The sequence below is a fragment of the Trichomycterus rosablanca genome, chromosome 5 (genome assembly GCF_030014385.1).
Source record: "Trichomycterus rosablanca isolate fTriRos1 chromosome 5, fTriRos1.hap1, whole genome shotgun sequence".
Lineage (NCBI taxonomy): Eukaryota > Metazoa > Chordata > Actinopteri > Siluriformes > Trichomycteridae > Trichomycterus > Trichomycterus rosablanca.
The window spans coordinates 6,895,154-6,915,477 of NC_085992.1; the positions used below are offsets into that span (position 1 = coordinate 6,895,154).

At 40.3% G+C, this 20,324-nt stretch overlaps 1 protein-coding gene across 1 annotated transcript in view; it reads left to right on the plus strand.

Annotated features, from left to right (window-relative positions):
- Positions 1–20,324, plus strand: part of slc24a3 (solute carrier family 24 member 3) — a 69,418-nt gene that overhangs the window by 4,880 nt on the left and 44,214 nt on the right. Inside the window, exon 2 of the mRNA XM_062994794.1 lies at positions 10,641–10,760. Within this exon, the coding sequence (XP_062850864.1) occupies positions 10,641–10,760 (120 nt within the window). The remainder of the gene's footprint in view (positions 1–10,640; positions 10,761–20,324) is intronic.

The window sequence follows — 20,324 nt, forward strand, 5'->3', positions numbered from 1 at the left end:
ACTTTTCTATCTATTTTCATGGTCCCTTACTAGAGAACAGAACTATTAAGTGCTGTCTTAATTTAGTCACTGCGTCATGGTCCCTGAGCACTGTGATAAGGTTAAAATGAGGCAGAACAGGATGAAAAAGGAGCAAGGGTTTTCCTATCTGCAGGCTCCATGTGTTCTTCCCTCAGTGACTCTCAGCAAGTTCTCACTTTATTAATAGAGGAAAGAGGTGGTGTCCTACATACCTTTTCTACCCTTTCTATATAGGGCACCCTAAATGTGCTCATTAAACACAAGATTTACGATGTTCCATCGTCCTGGCTTCTTATGGTTGCTGCGTGGACAAAAGCGGGCAGTTTCTTATGTATTTATAAGAGTTTTAAGGGCTAGCAGTTACCTTTAAACCTTAGTAAGAAAAACAAATTGATCATTTTATCAATCAGGTGAAAGTAGATTCTATTAAACTGGTTTTGTGTGCAAGACACAGCAGCGCTGCTGGAGTTTTTAAATACTGTGTCCACTCACTGTCCACTCTATTAGACACTCCTACCTAGTTGGTCCACCTTGTAGATGATCGCTCATCTATTGCTACTGTTTGAGCTGGTCATCTCTGAAATCTTCATCAGTGGTCACAGGACACTGCCCACGGGGCACTGTTGGCTGGATATTTTTGGTTGGTAGACTATTCTCAGTCCAGCAGTGACAGCGAAGTGTTTTAAAACTTCATCAGCATTGCTGTGTCTGATCCACTCATACCAGCACAACACACACTAACACACCACCACCGTGTCAGTGTCACTGCAGTGCTGAGAATGACCCACCACCTAAATAATACCTACTCTGTGGGGGTCCTGACCATTGAAGAACAGCATGAAAGGGGGCTAACAAAGCATGCAGAGAAATAGATGGACTACAGTCAGTAGTTGTAGAACTACAAAGTGCTTCTATATGGTAAGTGGAGCTGATAAAATGGACAGTGAGTGTAGAAACAAGGAGGTGGTTTTAATGTTATGGCTGATCAGTGTATATGTGTTTATTTGTTAAATTTGTTCTCTTACAGTATTCTTCTAAGTCAAGCTTAAGCTCTCTCAGCTTATAATGTTGAATATACTTTGTGTGCAAGTGTTGTGATGAGAAAAGTCTTCCTATAGCCCTTTATTAGACATGTGACATCATGCTGAGCTTTCCTCTGAGTAATTAGCCTGGCACCTTGATTCACGTTAACAAAACAAGAACAACTGAAAAGCATTTCACCTGCAGTAACTAGGGCACAGGAACTAATTAGCTCCAGAATTGCTTAGTTCTGAATAATTGTCAGTTGGATGTGGAATGGAAAGTAAAATGCAAAAATGATATTAGAACCAATCGATTTAAATGCAGGGGGGAGAACACAACATTTTAACACAACATGTTTGCCCTTTTTCTGTGTGGGTGTGCTCCTGGTGGAATTCTATTCAAAAACATTTTCCTCCTTACCAAGATTGAGGAAAACCCAAACCTTTACCTTATTTTGAAAAACAATATGCCATTAGTAAGAAGCTACTGGAACATAGATGTTATCATCAACAGACAATCAAGCTGTACATTGCCGTGGGCATAGAGGCTGCCATGCGAGAAAAAAAGTCATGGCAGACCTGTTTTTATTGGTAGTTTTTGAATGATGTTTTACCATTCAGGAAAGATTTGCTTTTAGCATAATGTAACAGTTTGAGAGGTTTATTTCATTTTATTTTTTCAAGCATGACAACAAAGAGATTCAAACTAGTGGGTTTTGTATTTTTACAAAACCCACATCAATTAACTTAAATTGTTTTTTGGGTTTAGGGTCTAGGGACGACATACATCATGCCCCTTACATGTGTGTGTGTGTGTGTACTTCTTTTACCTCAGAAATATGCCGTGTGTGTGTGATTGTTTGTAGTGATGCCCTGCACGTGTCTTTTACATGTCTTTACAACGTCCAATTGCCCAATTGCGTCATGCTTCCTCTCCACCAATGCCGATCCCTGCTCTGATTGAGGAGAACGAAGCTAACCCTCCGACACATGGGCAGTGTGCCGTATGCATCTTATCACCTACACTTTGACGAGTTTTTGCACTTTTGCAGTGCAGCTCAGCGTTGTGTACGGAGAGACACACCCTGAGAGCACTCTTTTCTCATCTCTGTGCAGGCGCCACAGGGCTCTAGAGTGCGACCAATTTGGTCGCACATGCGACCTAATTTCTCAATGGTGCGACTAAAAAAAATCTCAAGGTTCAAGGGGAAAAAAGTCTCCGCTACTCTGAAAGTTTTCCCGTGGTTCAACAACAGACACACATCAGGCCCATATCATGGTCTAAACCAATCAGAGACAGTGAAGAGCGGGACAATATTGTATCGGTGATATGTGAGCGACATTCAGCTCAACCAATCAGAATGCAGCACCGGACGTTCAGTTAGTTTAGTTTTGTATATGAGACTCGCCGGACGGCCAAAGTATAAAAGTTCGGTTTCTGGAGCTAGGCAGTTTAAAGTGTTGTAACGCTTACTGAAGTCCTGACTAAACCGTTACAGTGAAGTCTACCTTGTCGTGTGCTTTTATTCCCACACATTCATCACCACACAGCAAGAGACCCGTAACAGTGGTGAGCCGACCCTCTAGTAGCAATAGGCTAATGCTAGCGGTTAAGTGCGACGATAGCGAAAGTAAAAACACAATAATATTTTCGTTAAGTAAAATATTAAAATAACTAAAAGACAGTGAAGTGTTAGAATACATGTAATCAAAATACACAGTGAGTGCACCGCAATCGATTTTGGGAATCTGTGTAAAAGATCCAGTAAAGCCGATAATATAATGCACTTTATTTAAGATTACACTCTAACACTAGAGCCCCATACACACACACACACACACACACACACACACACACACACACACACACAAATATATATATATATATATATACATACATACATACATACATACATGAATAGATATACTCTATTATTATTGTTATAATTTTTATAATAGTGTACTATAATGAGATTATAATACTATAATTAACTGTAAAGAGCATGGGAAAACCATGGCCGTCAAAATTGTATTTGTGACTGGTTCTAATACATTTTGAATTGAAAGGATGAAAAGCACAATGCATCTATAAAACACATTACATGCCGCAGTAAATGCACTGCCCATGGGTCCCCTCTCCCCACTGCCTTTCAGCGGCAGACAGCAACAAACATCAACAGACGAGGCCATGTTGACCAGACTGTTATTTAATCATTTACAAGTCAATATTGCCTATATGGACAGCGAAAAAACAAGTGAACCTGTAAAACTAAGGTGTTAAATGCGATGCAGTTGAAAATTAGGGTGCACCTAACTTTTGTGCTGGTGCACCTAAGAAAAAAAGTTAGGCGCACCAGTGCAACCAGTGCAAAAAGTTAGTCTAGAGCCCTGCGCCATCAATCAGCCAGCAAAGGTCGTAATTGCACCAGTCATGAGAGAGAGACCCCATCCAGCTTAGTCCCGCCCATCTGAACAACATGCCAATCGTTGTTCATGTGGCCGCTCAGCCTTAGCCGGCATGTATTCGAGATCCCAGCTCTGGTTCCAGTGTGTGTTTTTACCGCTGCGCCACCTGAGCGGCATGCTTACTGTTGTGATATTAAATCTTGATGATAATTAAAATTTCCAGCAAGGCTATTATCTCAAGCACACTTCCAGAATCTTTGGTGTGATTTAAAGAAAGCATCTGCAGCACAAAAGCCATCAAACCTCAATGAGCTGGAAGCTTTTGCATGAGAAGAATGTGTGAAGATTCCACAAGAGGCGTGAGAAGCTAGTTAGCACTTACCGAAATTGTTTTTTAGAGGTTTTCAAGGCAAAAGGACGTTCTAGCAATTACTGAGGCTGGATGTTTGCCCTTCACTTTGTTACACTGAAATATTTCAAATCTTCCAACTAATTTTAATATAATATAAAAAACACAAGGAAACATTAAATGCAATTCCATGTATAGAAGATAAAGATTTATTCAAAACCCATATCACCCATGTGAAGAAGTAATTGCATCTAGTCTTTTACATTCTGTGCAGATCTGTTTTAATTCCGCTACACTGGAGGGTTTTCATGCATGAACTGCCCGTTCTTATGTCTTGCCACAGCGTCTCAATGGGATTCAAGTCTGGACTTTATCTCTGCCACTCCACAACCTTCATTTGGTTTCTTTTGAGCCATTCAGTGATAGACTTGCTTGTGTGCTTTGGATTACTGTCATGTTACATAACCTAACTGCACTTGAGCTTTAGGTCACAAACTGATGTGTGAACATTCTCCTTTAGGATTTACTGACAGAAAGCAGAATTTATTGCGTCATCAATTATGACAAGTCATGCAAGCAGCCCCAGACCATCCCACTACCTCCACCATGTTTGGCTGTTGGTATGATTTTCTTATGGTGGAATGTGTTGTTAGCTTTATGCCAGATACAATGGGACCCATGTTTTCCAAATGTTCTGTTTTTTGACTGGTTATTCCACAAAAAATTATCCCAAAGGTCTTTATCATCAAATGGGTTTATCTAGAGCTTTTTGGCAAATGTGAGACGAGCCTTCATGTTCTTTTTGGTCAGCTGTGGTTTGTCAGCAGTGGTTTGCAGCTTTAGCTGGATAAACACTTAACAAGCTAATTTGCTGGAAATTTCATTCTGTTATGATGACATGTTAGAGTCACTGAACGCTTCAGTACAATCTGTGTTCTTGTCAGTATTCTTCTGTGGAGATTTCATGCTTGTTTGATATTATGCTCCTGTTTACACAAAGTGTTTATTCACTTCTGTTCATGTAGGGTACTACATAGTGCTAGTGAATCTGGAACCTTTGGTACTGGATTGTTAGCACCATGTAAAATCTACAGGCTACAGTATTTCGAGGTGTATAAAACACCTTAAGAACTTTTCCTAGGTCTGGCTGGTTCTGTCCCACATTGTGCATCTAACCTGCTTTTGCTAATGAAGATAAACTAGGTAATTGCAGTTTGGCAGGGTGGACGGCTGTGTAGACAAATTTATCTCTGCAATGACAGTATGGGGTCAGATGTGCAGCTTTCCAAATGTGTAGGCCAGTGTTGCTCTTAGTACAGCTGGAATTTGGGACAGATTTGGTCTTCGGGTCATTTACTGGACAAAGCTTTGCCACACAACTTAAGACATACTGTTCCATTTTTCTTTCTAAAAGCTTTCAGTGCTGCAAATGTTTATTTAATTGTAGCGATAATTCGGAGGGGTGTCCACATACATTTGGCCATATAGAGTAAGAGCCAGAATATGCTATAAATTAAAAGCACTGGGTAGTTTTAGAGGAAACATGTACATTTTACTTTTTTTCTCTCAGAATAGTATTTTGTGGGATAAAAACTACAAAGACAGTTTAGATTAAGCATCTGTGAAGTGGCTGCCCATGAGCGGACCTGCTGTTATGTGAGCACTGCAAAGTTACATAACCTGTCTTAGTCATGTCTTTCCCTTATAGAATTATTTGAACATAGGAAGAAACAGCCAGGCTTTTCTCTGGACTATGCCTCTGGACTCTTTTAACAGAATATTTATATAATCCCAATTTGATTTTCTCCCTCTTGAGTATTTACGTAGTGCTTACCCTTCATTAGTGATTGTGTAAGACTGTTAAAAAAACAAACATTCAACATGATATCACATAACACAAAAGATGAAAGACAAAGAAACAAAGAACAAAGATGAGAAAGCAAAGCTTTTATATAACAGTATTTTACATAACCTGTGGGGTTTTTGCCTTCTTCTTGTTTATGAGAGGAAACAATGGGATACTCTAATCTGTACAAGTAACCAAAATATCCCTGCTAAACAAGAAGCAGATACAAAAAAACATTACAGAACTGCAATAAAGACGTCAATTATATTACACATGACTAATGTAGGCACTTGCATCTGCGCCAGATGCCTGGAGTTATACAAAGTGGGATCTGGTCTGAGGGCTGCACTAAGTTAGTTATATTCAATGCAATCTAACAAACTGTGTTATAAAAATTACCCAATATTATATATAATATTAAATTATATTATATTTATACTTGCATAAAAGTAACAATACCTTTCTATTAAGTTGGATGAATTTTGAATAAATATCACCTTTTTCTAAATGAATACAACAATTGTACATTAAGTGTTTTACTACACCTTGCTCATTAACTGATAATTACCTGATTCACAGACACTTTAGGTAACGTTTCAATCCAAATTCGAGCCACAAACCATACAAACCACTATTTAATACTGTTCTGAAGCCTTCAACAGTGTAAATATACACCAATCAGGCAGAACATTTATATAATATTGTGTTGGTCCCCCTTTTGCTGTGTATTCTGACACCTTTCTATCAGAACCAGCATTAACTTCTTCAGGAATCTGAGCTACAGTAGTTCGTCTGTTGGATCGGACCACGCGGGCCAGCCTTCACTCCCCACGTGCATCAATGAGCCTTATGACCCTGTCATATGTTTACCACTGTTCCTTACTTGGACCACTTTTGATGGATACTGACCACTGCAGACCGGGAACACCCCACAAGAGCTGCAGTTTTGGAGATGCTCTGACCCAGTCGTCTAGCCATCACAATTTGGCCCATGTCAAACTCACTCAAATCCTGACGCTTGCCCATTTTTCCTGCTTCTAACACATCAACTGTGAGGATAAAATGTTCACTTGCTGCCTAATATATCCCCCCCACTAACAGGTGCCGTGATGAAGAGATAATCAGTGTTATTCACTTCACATAATGGTCATAATGTTATGCTTCGTTGGTGTGTATACATATTTAAATAGGAACCACAGCAGCTCAGACCTGATGACTCAATAATGCAGAGTTCAAACCTCCTCTGGCATTAATATCAGCATAATAACCTGCAAGTCCTGACCCTAATCTGAAGCTGAATATGTGGACTATAATGAAAAGTAAGTATGTGCTAGGAAACCAACAAATTCAGCTGAATTTAGCTGCTTATTATTAAGGATGGCTGGTAAAGGTAATAAAGCTTAAGGGTATAAGGTGTTTTATGTATAGTTACTTACGTTACTCACAACACAGTGGCGCACAGTGAAACTTGAAAAGCATTGCACATTATATTTGTCCAACAGATACTCTCTAGTGTATATTTTTTAATAACAATTTTGTTCTTAGTACTTTGTTATGTTTTCTTCCATGCTGCCCTATTCAGCCTTACACCGATAAGCTATAACATTAAAACCACCCCCTTGTTTGTACACTCACTGTCCATTTTATCAGCTCCACTTACCATATAGAAGCACTTTGTAGTTCTACAATTACTGACTGTAGTCCATCCATTTCTCTACATACTTAGCCTGCTTTGATGCTGTTCTTCAATGGTCAGGACCCCCACATGACCCCAACAGAGCAGGTATTATTTAGGTGGTGGATCATTCTCAGCACTGCAGTAACACTGACATGGTGGTGGTGTGTTAGTGTGTGTTGTGCTGGTATAAGTGGATCAGACACAGCAGCGCTGCTGGAGTTTTTAAATACTGTGTCCACTCACTGTCCACTCTATTGGACACTTCTACCTAGTTGGTCCACCTTGTAGATGTAAAGTCAGAGACGATCGCTCATCTATTGCTGCTGTTCGAGTTGGTCATCTTCTGGACCTTCATCAGTGGTCACAGGACGCTGCCCACGGGGCACTGTTGGCTGGATATTTTTGGTTGGTAGACTATTCTCAGTCCAGCAGTGACAGTGAGGTGTTTAAAAACTTCATCAGCATTGCTGTGTCTTATCCACTCATACCAGCACAACACACACTAACACACCACCACCATGTCATTGTTACTGCCGTGCTGAGAATGACCCACCACCTAAATAATACCTGCTCTGTGGTGGTCCTGTGGGGGTCCTGACCATTAAAGAACAGGGTGAAAGCAGGCTAAAAAAGTATGTAGAGAAACAGATGGACTACAGTCAGTAATTGTAGAACTACAAAATGCTTCTATATGGTAAGTGGAGCTGATAAAATGGACAGTGAGTGTATTTTAATATTATGGCTGATAGGTGTATGTCCTGCTTGTGTAGTCAGGTGTAAAGATCTGAACTTAGTATTAACTTATTCTGTATTATATTGTAGTCTATCACATTTATCAAATAAAAACATTCAGTAACATTAATCATGTCTGTCTGGAACATTTACATCAGTGTGCTTGCATCACTAAGAACAGAGCGGCGCTATTTATCTTTTGTCAGGCGTTAGATGTCTTTCATCATATTCCAGAGAAGCTGTAAGTCAGAGCTGTGCTCTTGTTTAAAAGAGGACGAGCAAGTTTTGGTTGCTGCATTGGGGATTTTAAACCACGGCTCAGATCATGTGACAGCATAGCCCGAATAACGGTTCCTCCCCTAAGCGGAGTGCTCTAGTAATTCTGCAGAACACGCCTGTATCAGCGCTAAGGCAGAACAGACGGGGCTCATGAATATTCCACAGCAGCATGCTGGCTGTTAAAGCAGTGTGCCCCATTTCTCAAGAAATGCATGGAGCTGCTACGCCTGTTAGATTCTAGCACTGGGAAACATTTTTCAGCTCTGTATCTGTGACCACACGTCCTGGGTTTTCTAGGTGGCAGGTGACACATGGGATACCAGATGGATTCCTGGTGTCTGTGAAGTTCCAGGCTGCATTAGGGGTGTAATTATATATCGCTCACTATTTAAAACATATTGACGCATTTGCTGCACAAAATGACACATTTCAGAGAACTTGTACAAGTAGTAAAACAAATACTGTATCATCTAAACCTAATAGTTTTATTCAGTCTAGCTGAATGTAGTGGCAGAACTGTGTGATTGTTTCAGTGAAATCCATGAGACCAACATAGTAAACTGATCTAGTGAAAGTACATGGTATTATTAAACTTTCATTGTATTTCCGTCCTGTAATGCCAAGTTCACACTACACGACTTTCCAAGTCATCAGGTCGCTGTACAGTTCACACTACACAACTGGATCTCTTGTAATCGGGAGTCTTTCATGTGTGTGTTTTTCACACTACACAACTGATCGGTGATAGGGTGTTTCACACTACACGATCTATCAGATATTTGACAAGCCAGATATCTCTCTTCGAGCCATTCAGATTGAGTTGTTGAGTAGTTCACACATAGCGATTGAGAGCCGAGTTTCGATCGCCAAGCGAACGCCGAGTTGCTCCTAAGCCGGCAAATCTAGTGCCGACCAGTCGGCAAGCGAAAATCAGTGCAAAAATCGTGAAGTGTGAACTAGGCATAAACTAGTACACCTTTACAAATATTACTCACCACTCTGTGTCTGCAGTAATAAAACACACAATGGCCCTGTCCCAAATGGTACCCTCAAGCCTAGAAGTGTGCCATTGGGAAACAAAGTTAAAAAAACACTAGCATGCTCCAGCAATCACAATCCTTGAGTTTTTGCTAATGCCTGTGTTTATATCTAAAATCCATTTTTTTAATCTGTGATGCCACAATGTGAAAATCAAAGTGTCCTCAATTTGCTCTATATATTGTAGGCGCAGCTGGTAGAGAATGTACCGGATAGCAGCATGTGTCCTGAAGACCTGAGTTTTATTCTGACCTGTGGTCACGAGTCATGATGAATTACCATGTGTTTTTCTGTGTCCATGTGGGTTTGCTCTGATTCTGTTTCATCTCCCAAAAACATGCAGATACATCGATCAGCCATAACATTAAAACCACCTCCTTGTTTTTACACTCACAAGTGAAGCACTTTGTAGTTCTGCAATTACTGACTGTTACTCCATCTGTTTTTCTGCATACTTTTTAACCTCCTTTTACTCTGTTCTTCAATGGTCAGGACCACTACAGAGCAGGTATTATTTGGATCATTTTCAGCACTGCAGTGACACTGACATGGTGGTGGTGTGTTAGTGTGTGTTGTGCTGGTATGAGTAGATAAGACACAGCAGCACTGCTGGAGTTTTTAAACACCTCACTGTCACTGCTGGACTGAGAATAGTCCACTAACCAAAAATATATTCAGCCAACAGTGCCCCAGCCAACAATGGGCAGCGTCCTGTGACCACTGATGAAGATGATCAACTCAAACAGCAGCAACAGATGAGCGATCGTCTCTGACTTTACATCTACAAGGTGGACCAACTAGGTAGGCGTGTCTAATAGAGTGGACAGTGAGTGGACACGGTATTTAAAAACTCCAGCAGCGCTGATGTGTTTGTCACCACCATGTCATTGTCACTGCAGTGATGAGAATGATCCACCACCTAAATAATGCCTGGTCTGTGGTGGTCCTGACCATTGAAGAACAGCATGAAACAAAACATGCAGAGAAACAGATGGACTACAGTCAGTAACTGTAGACCTACTAAGTGCTTCTATATGGTAAGTGGAGCTGATAAAATGGACAGTGAGTGTAGAAACAAGGAGGTGGTTTTAATGTTATGGCTCATCGGTGTAGATTGGCTACTTAAAATTGTCTTTAAATTTAAAGTGTAAATTTATAGTGTAAATAACTACAATGCAAGCAAGTTGAAGCACAAAACTCTCCATTTGCTTCTTAGTGGTTATAAGCCAGTGTAAGCTAGTCTAATGAGTTTGTCTCTGTGTTTTACAGGCAATGTCCTATCCAGCGTGTCCTCTAAAGCCACTGATGCATGGGAGACCCGAAAGCTACTGCAGTACTTTGCTAATGAGACTGAAGTGCTGAAAATGGAAAGGAACTGCACTCCACCAGGTAAAAGCCAGCATCAGGCACAGTCTATATCGCTTAATAATATTACCTATGTAGGTTTTTGATTAAATCAGTTACATGCAAGAACAGAAGTGCCACCAATGTGAAAGATTGCAGATTTTAGTTCTGCAGCTGTGTTTCTTAATTGCCGTTGTTGTGTTAGTTATCATAGGAACACATCTTACTGTGTTTCAATGTGTCCATTATGTGAACTCAGTCTGCTTGTGAGGTAATGGAATGAATGTTACTATGCAAAAATACCTTATAAAAATGCATTGATTCAATTCAGTGTTGGGGCCAATATTGGCTTGAATCACTGGATCATTGGATGGCATCTGGTACAAACCACCAAATGATTTTAATGCTGAATGTGAATGTATCACAACAAACGGTGGATCAAAAGTTTCTGCATATGGGGCTGCATAGTCTCCGGCCATTCAGATTGGTCATGCTAGCCCCAGTCCACCATTGAAAGCACCTAGAATGGGCATGCAGGCATTGTACCTGGACAAAACGATGAAAGAAGGTTGATTTGTCTGACAAATCCTTTTCTCTCTAAGAGCATGTGGACAGCCAGGCACGTGTGTATTGTTTGCCTTCAGAAGATATTGCACCAGGATTGTTTGACGATCCACCTCACAAGTAGAACCTGCTGGTAATATCTTGGTACCAATTCAGGCAGTTGTAGCCAAGCGGTTAAGGTACTGAACTAGTAAGCAGAAGGTTGCTGGTTCAAACCCCACCACTGCCAGGTTACCACTGTTGGGCCCTTAAGCAAAGCTCTTAACCCTCAATTAGGCTTAGACTGTTTAATGTAAGTCGCTTTGGATTAAAGCATCTGATAAATGCTGAAAATGTAAATGTAATTCACACAGGACTTTTTCAGATGTTTTTTGGAAGCCATATCTTGGCAGGTCAAAGGTGTTTTGACAGAAAATTAGGTGGGTAGTCCTGATGTTTTAGCTCATCTGTCTATATTTTATATATTGACCCCCGTTCTTTATTATTGTACGAGCACTCACATTAGGTTGCTTTAGAAAGGACATTGTGTCAAGCATTTTAAGGGACACCGTTAAAAAGTCTGGCTTTGGGTGACACAGAGCATTTTCTATTCTGACTGGCTCTTTTGTTGTCCTTTGAGTGAGTAATCCTGCTGACATAGATGCCACTATTGTTAATTCAGGGGTTCACAGCTGTTTGTGGGGGTAGAAGAGCAAATGATATCATAATGTACACACTTTCCCTAACAGAAGGCTACCATATTAATAAGTAAAGATTGTAAGTAAAGGGAAATGCTGCTGTGCCATGATCATTTTTTGTTTGTTTTTTGCTGAATTTGAAAAACTAAAGTGCTAGTTTGTTGCCCTATACAATATTTTCTTTATTAGAAAAGTGTGTGTGTAGGGGAGGGGTCCTCAAACTGCCACAAGCACTGTTATCTGCACATTTACGACTTCTATTAAAATGACAAACTTTAATGTTGTTATTGTGGCGCAGTAGGTAAAGTTGTCGCCTCAAAGCAAGAAAGGCCCAAAGGGACCAAAGACATCCAGTCAGGCCAGTCGTAGCTACTAAAATTGCCTTAAGTGTGAGTGCGTGTATCTGCCCTGGGATGGACTGGCGACTTGTATGGGGTGTTTCTTGATGTATTTGCCAATGTATTAGCCCCACAGTGATAAAGCGGTGGTAAAACAGACACGGAATGAATGAATGAATGAATGAGTACTGTCTCTTAAACTGAATGATTGTTTTAGAGGTGTACAGCAGTTGACTTCACTGCACAGTTGTTAAAACTATTTACTAATGCAAAATGGCCAATTAGATCAGGTCTTAAGAAAAAAGAGAAAGTGGTTCTCTTTTTTGTTTGTTCATGTTTTTCCGTAGCAGATTTTGTAAGTGTTTCCAAGTGGGGTCCTGGGTGTTTTAGGAGGCTGTGTTTCTTGCCAAGCATTTCCTTGATCTGGCCAATAAAGCAGGAGTTACTTTATAAAGCTTTTGCCTGTGCTGGGAATCCACCCACTCTATCAGCCTGGCGCCTTGGCACAGAGAGTGGGTTTCCTTACTCTGCATTATGCTTCTTTGACTCCCCCACTGCTTTAAACAGATTGTATTTAAATGTTTATTTTCCTGTCCAGCTAATTATACATGATGGAGCTTCTTCTTCACGTCCTGTAATTAAAATCCCAATGGCTTGTTTCTTCTAATTAGAAATTACTATTAATAGGTTGTAAAAATTTTAATTGTTAATATACTTTTTGAGCCACCTACTCTCTTATAATTTGATCTCAAGTCTTTTAGTCAACAGTATAGTAAGAAACGTGGTTTGTTTTAGACCTTTTCGATACTGCAACAGTCAGCCTTCGTACGATTTTAATGCATTTATTTTACTGTTACGCTCAGGCAGTGCTGTGATTAGCTTGATTACTGATGTTAATAAGCGCTTAATTATATTTTAACCACCACATAACTTTGTCTGCCATGCTGTGCCAGGCTGCTGAAACAGGAAGTATTAAAACTGTGGGCTTTCCTGTTGTTATCTGATGGCTCACCCTCTGATTGTGAGTGTCATTCCTGACATTGCTAGAGCACACAGATCTAAGTGCCAGACCACTTTTACATTTCATTCTAATATACAGTATAGCACTGACTATTACAGTTATGTTTAGTCTCCTGGGATCTTAACCTTTCTCCTATAATTAGGGAATTGCTTGATGTGGTGGTTTAAGTTAAATGTCATTAGACAAAAACATGAACACAGAAATATGCATATTATTTGCCATGGCAGCAAAATAAATGCTGCAGACTATACTTTAAACAAAACAGTGCCGTTATTAACGATCAAAAACACAGAACTAGTTGCTCAGGTGGCGCAGCGGTAAAACACAGTAGCACACCAGAGCTGACACTGATTTCAAACTCGTTGGTACGAAACTCAGCTCTGCCATCCGGCAGGCTGGGCGGCTACACGAACAACGATTGGCTGTTGTTCATACAGGGTGGTATCCGGAGCCGGGACCTCATAACTGATGCAATTAGACCTCTGCTGGCTGGTTGATGGCGCCTGCACAGAGTTGAGGAATAATGTGTTGGTCAGGGTGTGGCGCTCAGTATACAAAGCTGATCTGCATATGAACTCACCTCTTGCAGGTGAAAAGATGCAGTCGGCTACTGCGCACGTGTCGGAGGGGCCGTGTATGTTTTTTTGGTAAGAGGCAAGTTAAAGTATGAGAGTGAGATTTCTGGGTCTGTAAGTTTAATGGCTTCTGCTGTGTAAATATGTTTTGGTTATAAAAGTGATACGATGAGACATTAAGACAAGCTTGAAATTAGTTTGGAAGTGTTCAACAATCTTATGTAGACGGTAACTGCAAAACAAAATAACCACATGCTGTTCTTATCAATAAACATAATATTACAACATATGCATTTGAAAATATCAGAATCAGAATCTATATTATTCGCCAAGTACTAGATGTACAAGGAATTTCTCTTGGTCCAGGTGTCAACTTATATACATCTAATTAAATAATAGAAAAAGGAACATATACATACACTATATTATATACACGGACTAGGCATAACATTATGACCACTGACAGGTGAAGTCAATAACACCGATCATCTCTTCATCACAGCACTTGTTAGTGGGTGGGATATATTAGGCAGCAAGTGAACATTTTATCCGAACATTTTGACAAGGGCCAAATTGTGATGGCTGGTGACTAAAAATGCAGCTCTTGTGGGGTGTTCCCAGTCTGCAGTGGTCAGTATCTATCAAAAGTGGTCCAAGAAGGGAACAGTGGTAAACCGGCGACAGGGTCATGGGCGGCCAAGGCTCATTGATGCACGTGGGGAGCGAAGGTTGGCGCGTGTGGTCCGATCCAACAGAGGAGCTACTGTAGCTCAAATGCTGAAGAAGTTAATGCTGGTTCTGATAGAAAGGTGTCAGAATACACAGTGCATCACAGTTTGTTGTGTATAGGGCAGCAACAAAGGGGCCAACACGATACAGTAGACCCTTGACTTACGAATTTAATTGGTTTCAAAGGGCTGTTCTTAAGTCAGAATGTTCGTTAGTTAAACCTATATTTCCCATAAGAAATAATGTAAATAGAATTAATCCATGCCAGACCTCACCAAACCCCCCTCTTACCTAACCTCTCTAATGTCTTAAATAGTTTTTGCTATAAATACAAGTATATGTTCCCTTAAGTCTTAAATTATAGAATAGACATTCCTGTAATAAACAATAATAAACAATACACAGTACTGTAGTACTGTACATAAAAACACACATCACATTTCAGTACAGTACGTGTGCTGTACCATACACCATAATACATTTCCTTCTTTTTATATAAAATGTATCTACCAGAAACAACAATAACGCTCATATTTCTCTATTATTTCCTTCTTTATTTCAATAGTGTTGTATTCTGTTGGTGTAATTGCTTGAAAGAAAGAATAATTTACTGAGCTGAATTCCTTCTTCTCACTTACTGTCCCCTCTGTCTGATACACAGTGACAGCTACTGGCAGGAGTAATTATACAACACAACAAATAGTGATTTGTTCATTTTTTCACCACTGCGCTTCCTCTGCTCATTCTTTGGGGACATTTTAATATAGAATTTTACTAAATATAAAGAAAACACCGGAAAAACACCGTCCGCTGTCTGAATGTTCGCTTACTGTATATATATATATATATATATATATAGAGAGAGAGAGAGAGAGAGAGAGACGGTTGGAGTCAACTTGTTCGTGATGTCACGTGTTCCGTGAATTTCTGTTTGTAATCCGAAATTTGTTCGTACGTTAAGTTGAAAAAGATCGCTCGTAACCCAAAATGTTCGAATGGTAAACGGTTCGTAACTCAAGGGTCTACTGTATTAGGAAGGTGTTCATAATGTTATGCCTGATCTGTGTATAATCCTACAATAAACAATACAACAGCAACATAAACAGTGCAGCATAAGACAAAGTATGCAATGAAGATGTACAGTACACAAACAGACCTCAAGTAGGAAATAGAACACTGAACTTTACTATATATGAGTCTAGTACAACATTTTACACAATTTGTCTTTTTGTGGATTTTAAAATATCCAGTTTATACAGTACCTGATTTTGTAGTCTTTTTCAGCTTCTTAAATCTCTACAGCTCCTCTTCTGAGCTCCTTTGAAATGAAATTCGGTTTAATGATGCATTGGTTCACAGATCTTTCTTAAAAAGAGCAGATTCAAACTCAGTGCAGAGTTTATAGTGTAAGCACCTCTACAACATCACCTCCTATCTCAGCTCAGAGTATTTAAGCTATATAACATCACTAGATGGATGCAGTCATCACTCCAACCACCAGTGTGGTAACTGTGCAGTTGAACAGTTGTCCAGGGTAGGTGATATGTCATGTAACCTGTGATCTTTGAGAGCCACGTTTAATATGTAAACTTATCAGAAGGAGAATGTTACTGTCACTAGAAGACAAACTCTCAGGCTCAGGAAGGTTCCTAGTCATCACCGTCCTGCTGTCTCAGGCTATGGGGACCTCTCTGAGGTGCTAAATTGACATACAATTATGTTTTAGCAATCCCACTTAGCAATTTATACAGCGGGATGTGCTCTGCAGTCAGCGTAATGATTTTAATCACTTCTGTGTAATCTTTATTCTTGTTTTTTGAGAAAACAGAATGAGCCCCAGTAAGAGGAACAGCTGGACTTGGAGAAGCAGCAGGTGAGGAGCAGAGGAAAGGAGGTTAAGAGTGAGATGGAGTGATTACACAGTGGGATGCTTATGGCTGTTGGAAAAAATGAGTGTGAGAGTGGCCTGTTAAACCTTGTGTAGGCAAACATATTTGCTGCATTCTTAAAGGACAAATTCACTTTTAAGGATTTGGTACTGCTGTTCTTGCTTGCTGAATATGTCAGTGCCGATTTTAAACCACACAACCCTTTTATAAACCTTCTTTGACTTAATACGAGCCATTGTTCTTCTCTAATTACTGTGCTGTGATGGTGTGGAGATGTTTTCCAGTTGTGCACAACTCGAGCTGCTAACGTGATTGACCTGTTTGCTTTCTGCTTATATAGCTCAGTGTTTCCTTTCTGGAGGCAAGAAGAATCCTGTGTTAGCAATTCTTGTTTCTTTAAAATTCCATTAATGGTTGGTTGTGCGTAGTTAATGCTTGTTGTTTACATTAGAACCATTTACTGCTTACCAGAGATGGGGACTCGAGTCTGCACACACACAGCGACTTCAGACTCGACTCGGACTTGTTTCAAATGACTCGTACTCAACTTCTGCTCTCTAATAACGCTCCAGCCATTTTAACCCACAACACACTCAATGGGTAAATGTTCCAGCCAGCTTCCGGCGTAGCGATGAAGCGTCGTTCCTTACTCCCTCCTTTGGATTAAAATCTCACTTAAAATGGTGGAATACCCTACGTAGTGCCCTTAACTGGAACAACTGGGGTGAATGGAACGCTCCTACAGAATTGACGCTAATGGTTGGAAGAACCGCTTTCTGAACCAATCAGACCTTCTGGTTGTAATTTTTTGTAAGAAATCATGTTATTTGTATTTATTTAGTTTCCAGCATCACACAGATGATTGTCAATGAAACACTTGATTGACTTTCTAACAAGTTCGTGTTTTACTTCACAACCGGGAAAAGTTTGTAGGTTTTTAATTATAAGCACAAAATAACGGATTATATGAAAACATTTTTGCAATGAAAACAAAACGTATCAGTTTAAGCTTTTAACTGGTACCTAGGAAAGTAAAACGGCAAAATACACTTGCTAATCTGTTGTTGTTTTTTTATCTGAACTTACATATTATTTGTTTCTATGCTACATTTTCAATATATGTTTTGTGTAGATTATATTGACTCGTCACTTGACTCGGACTCTAGTCTAAAGACTCGTGACTTGACTCGGACTCTAGTCTAAAGACTCGTGACTTGACTCAGACTCTAGCCTATAGACTCGTGACTTGACACTGACTCATATTTTGTGACTTGTGAACATCTCTGCTGCTGAACCAAAGCAGGTTTTGTTGGGTGTTTTTACACTCTTACCATCTGCCATCAAAGCTACATCAAAAGTAGAAGCAAAAATTATCAGGAGCTGATTGGGTTAAGTTTTGTGTTTGAATTCTTTATTCTAGTGTGGGGTAACACACTAGAATAGTATTTTCTCCCCTAATCTAGTCATGTCCAGTTACCCTGATTGCGTCCTCTATACTGATTCGACCCTTCACCGCTGACTGGGGACGCCTCTCAACTGACATACGCCCCCTTTGGCACGTACAGTCAGTACAGACTGCATTTTTCACCTGCATGAGTCAAGTTCATACACCGAAGGGCACTGTGTATGGAGGGCCACACCCCCATCAGCATTATTCCTCAGCCCTGTGCAGGCACCATCAGTCAGCCAGCAGGGGCTGCAGTTGCACCAGTTATGAGGACCTATGATCCGACTTTTTACCCCTAACCCTGAACAACAGCCAATTGTTGTTCATGCAGCCGCCCAACCCAGTCAGAAGGCAGAGCTGAGATTCGATATGATGTATTCAAAACTCTGGTGCGCTAGCGTACTTTACCGCTGTGCCACCTGAGCGGCAACATTAGCATTTTAAGGATTATATACATTTTGGGCAACAGTTTGGGACGCAACCTAAATTTTTTGCAAGACAGTGCCCCCATACACAAAGCTATATCCATGAAGACACGTTTGGCCAGTTTGTTTTGGAAAAATCTGGTCCTTGCAGAGTCTTCTTATCAAATACATCCAACACATTTGGGAAGATTTGGACTGCCGACAGTAAGCCAGATGTTATTGTCCAACATCGGTGTTCAAGCTTTTTTGTAGTTCTTTTGTGGCTAGTCACCCCATAAGTGGAGTCTTATTATGAAGTCTTTTTTGTTTTCTCTGTCTTATTTTTGTTGCCTCTTGATACCACAGCTGGATTCCTCGGGTGTTTCCCTGTGACATGAATGCTTTGGAAAAGGTGCCAATTTATCGCAGGTCTTTGGCCACCCCCTGTTCCTCAGACATAGCTAATCCGTGCGGACACCCGGCCTGGATCTCAGTGGTGGTGGGTTAGCATAGTAGACTGCTGCATCACCTGAGAGCCTTGGAACACTCTATTCTGACTGATCGTTTGTGCTGAATGTTAATATAATGTTTTTTCTTTATTAATAAAGACATATAATTTTTGCAATACAAGAATTTCATTGGCAGCACAACAGCCCCAGAGTGTAATACCACCATCACACTTGACTGCAGTGATATTGCTGTTAGGTTTGAATGCCTCAGATTTTATTCAAATTCCAAACCTGCTTTGACATACATACTTTACAAGTGTACGATGTGTTTGACCTTATTTCTACAGTAAGTGTCCTGTCTGTCCCATCTAAAAATAGGCTTGTCCTTACATAGCTGCTCTTTCAGTACTTAATGGACCAGGTTTAAATTTTGATTCTGAATGAAGTGTGTGTGTATATATAGCGTTAGGTTGATTTGTCTTAGAGGTGAATCTAAATCGAGCCTGACCTGCAGATGAGAAGACAGTAAAAATAGCCTGTTCCTCTGGTTTAAGTGGTCAGTATCCTTTGAGAATTGAACCGTATAGGAGATTGTTGTTACACAGCACGGTATAGTGTTTGTGAGTAATAGTATAAAAGGAAATAGCTATTTTCGTTTGTCTGAGACGAGAATCAAAGTTTGAGGTTTGACTTTAAAGTGAAGCTGAGATAGATCTGTGGTATGTGTGTGCTGGAACCTGTCCCAGCTTTTCAATGGGCACAAGGCACACAGTAACACCCTGGAGGGCAGACACAGGGCAGACACACACACACACACACACACACATAGGGCAATTCAGTGTCTCCAATTAACCTGACTGCGTGTTTTTTGAACTGTGGGAGGAAACCGGAGCTCCCGGAGGAAACTCACACAGACACGGGTAGAACATGCAAACTCTGCATCGCCCCGCCTGGGGATCGAACCCAGGACCTTTGTGCTGTGAGGCCACAGTGCTACCCACCGAGCCACCCTGCCACCCTGCCACCCTGAATCAAGAATAATTTTTATCTAAATAAAAAAAACTTTGAAATTTTAATTTTTAATTTTAAAAGTTTAAACTTATCCAGGAGGTCAAAAAAGAGCCCATACAAACATGTAAGTAACTGCAGATCTCGCTCACCTTAGTTAAGTTTACCATTTATGATTCTGTTGACAAAAACATGGCAAAAACCACTGTCCTTTAATAGCAGATGCTGAAATGTTACAGAAAGTGGTACGGCTGTTTGGTGGGCTTTGTTAAACACATGCTGTGATGCTCCAGAGCTACATAAAGCACCACAACATGTAAGCTCAAATACTGTGTATAACCTCACTGACTATCAGGCAGCTCAGACTACAGTAAATATTAATTTAATATTAAATGTAATGCAGAGTCACTGTGTAATAAAGCACACATTCATCATATGGTAAAATGGTACATGTTATATGGCATTGTGGCACAACAGGCTGCAGAGCTTACTGGTTTTTACTGGTTCC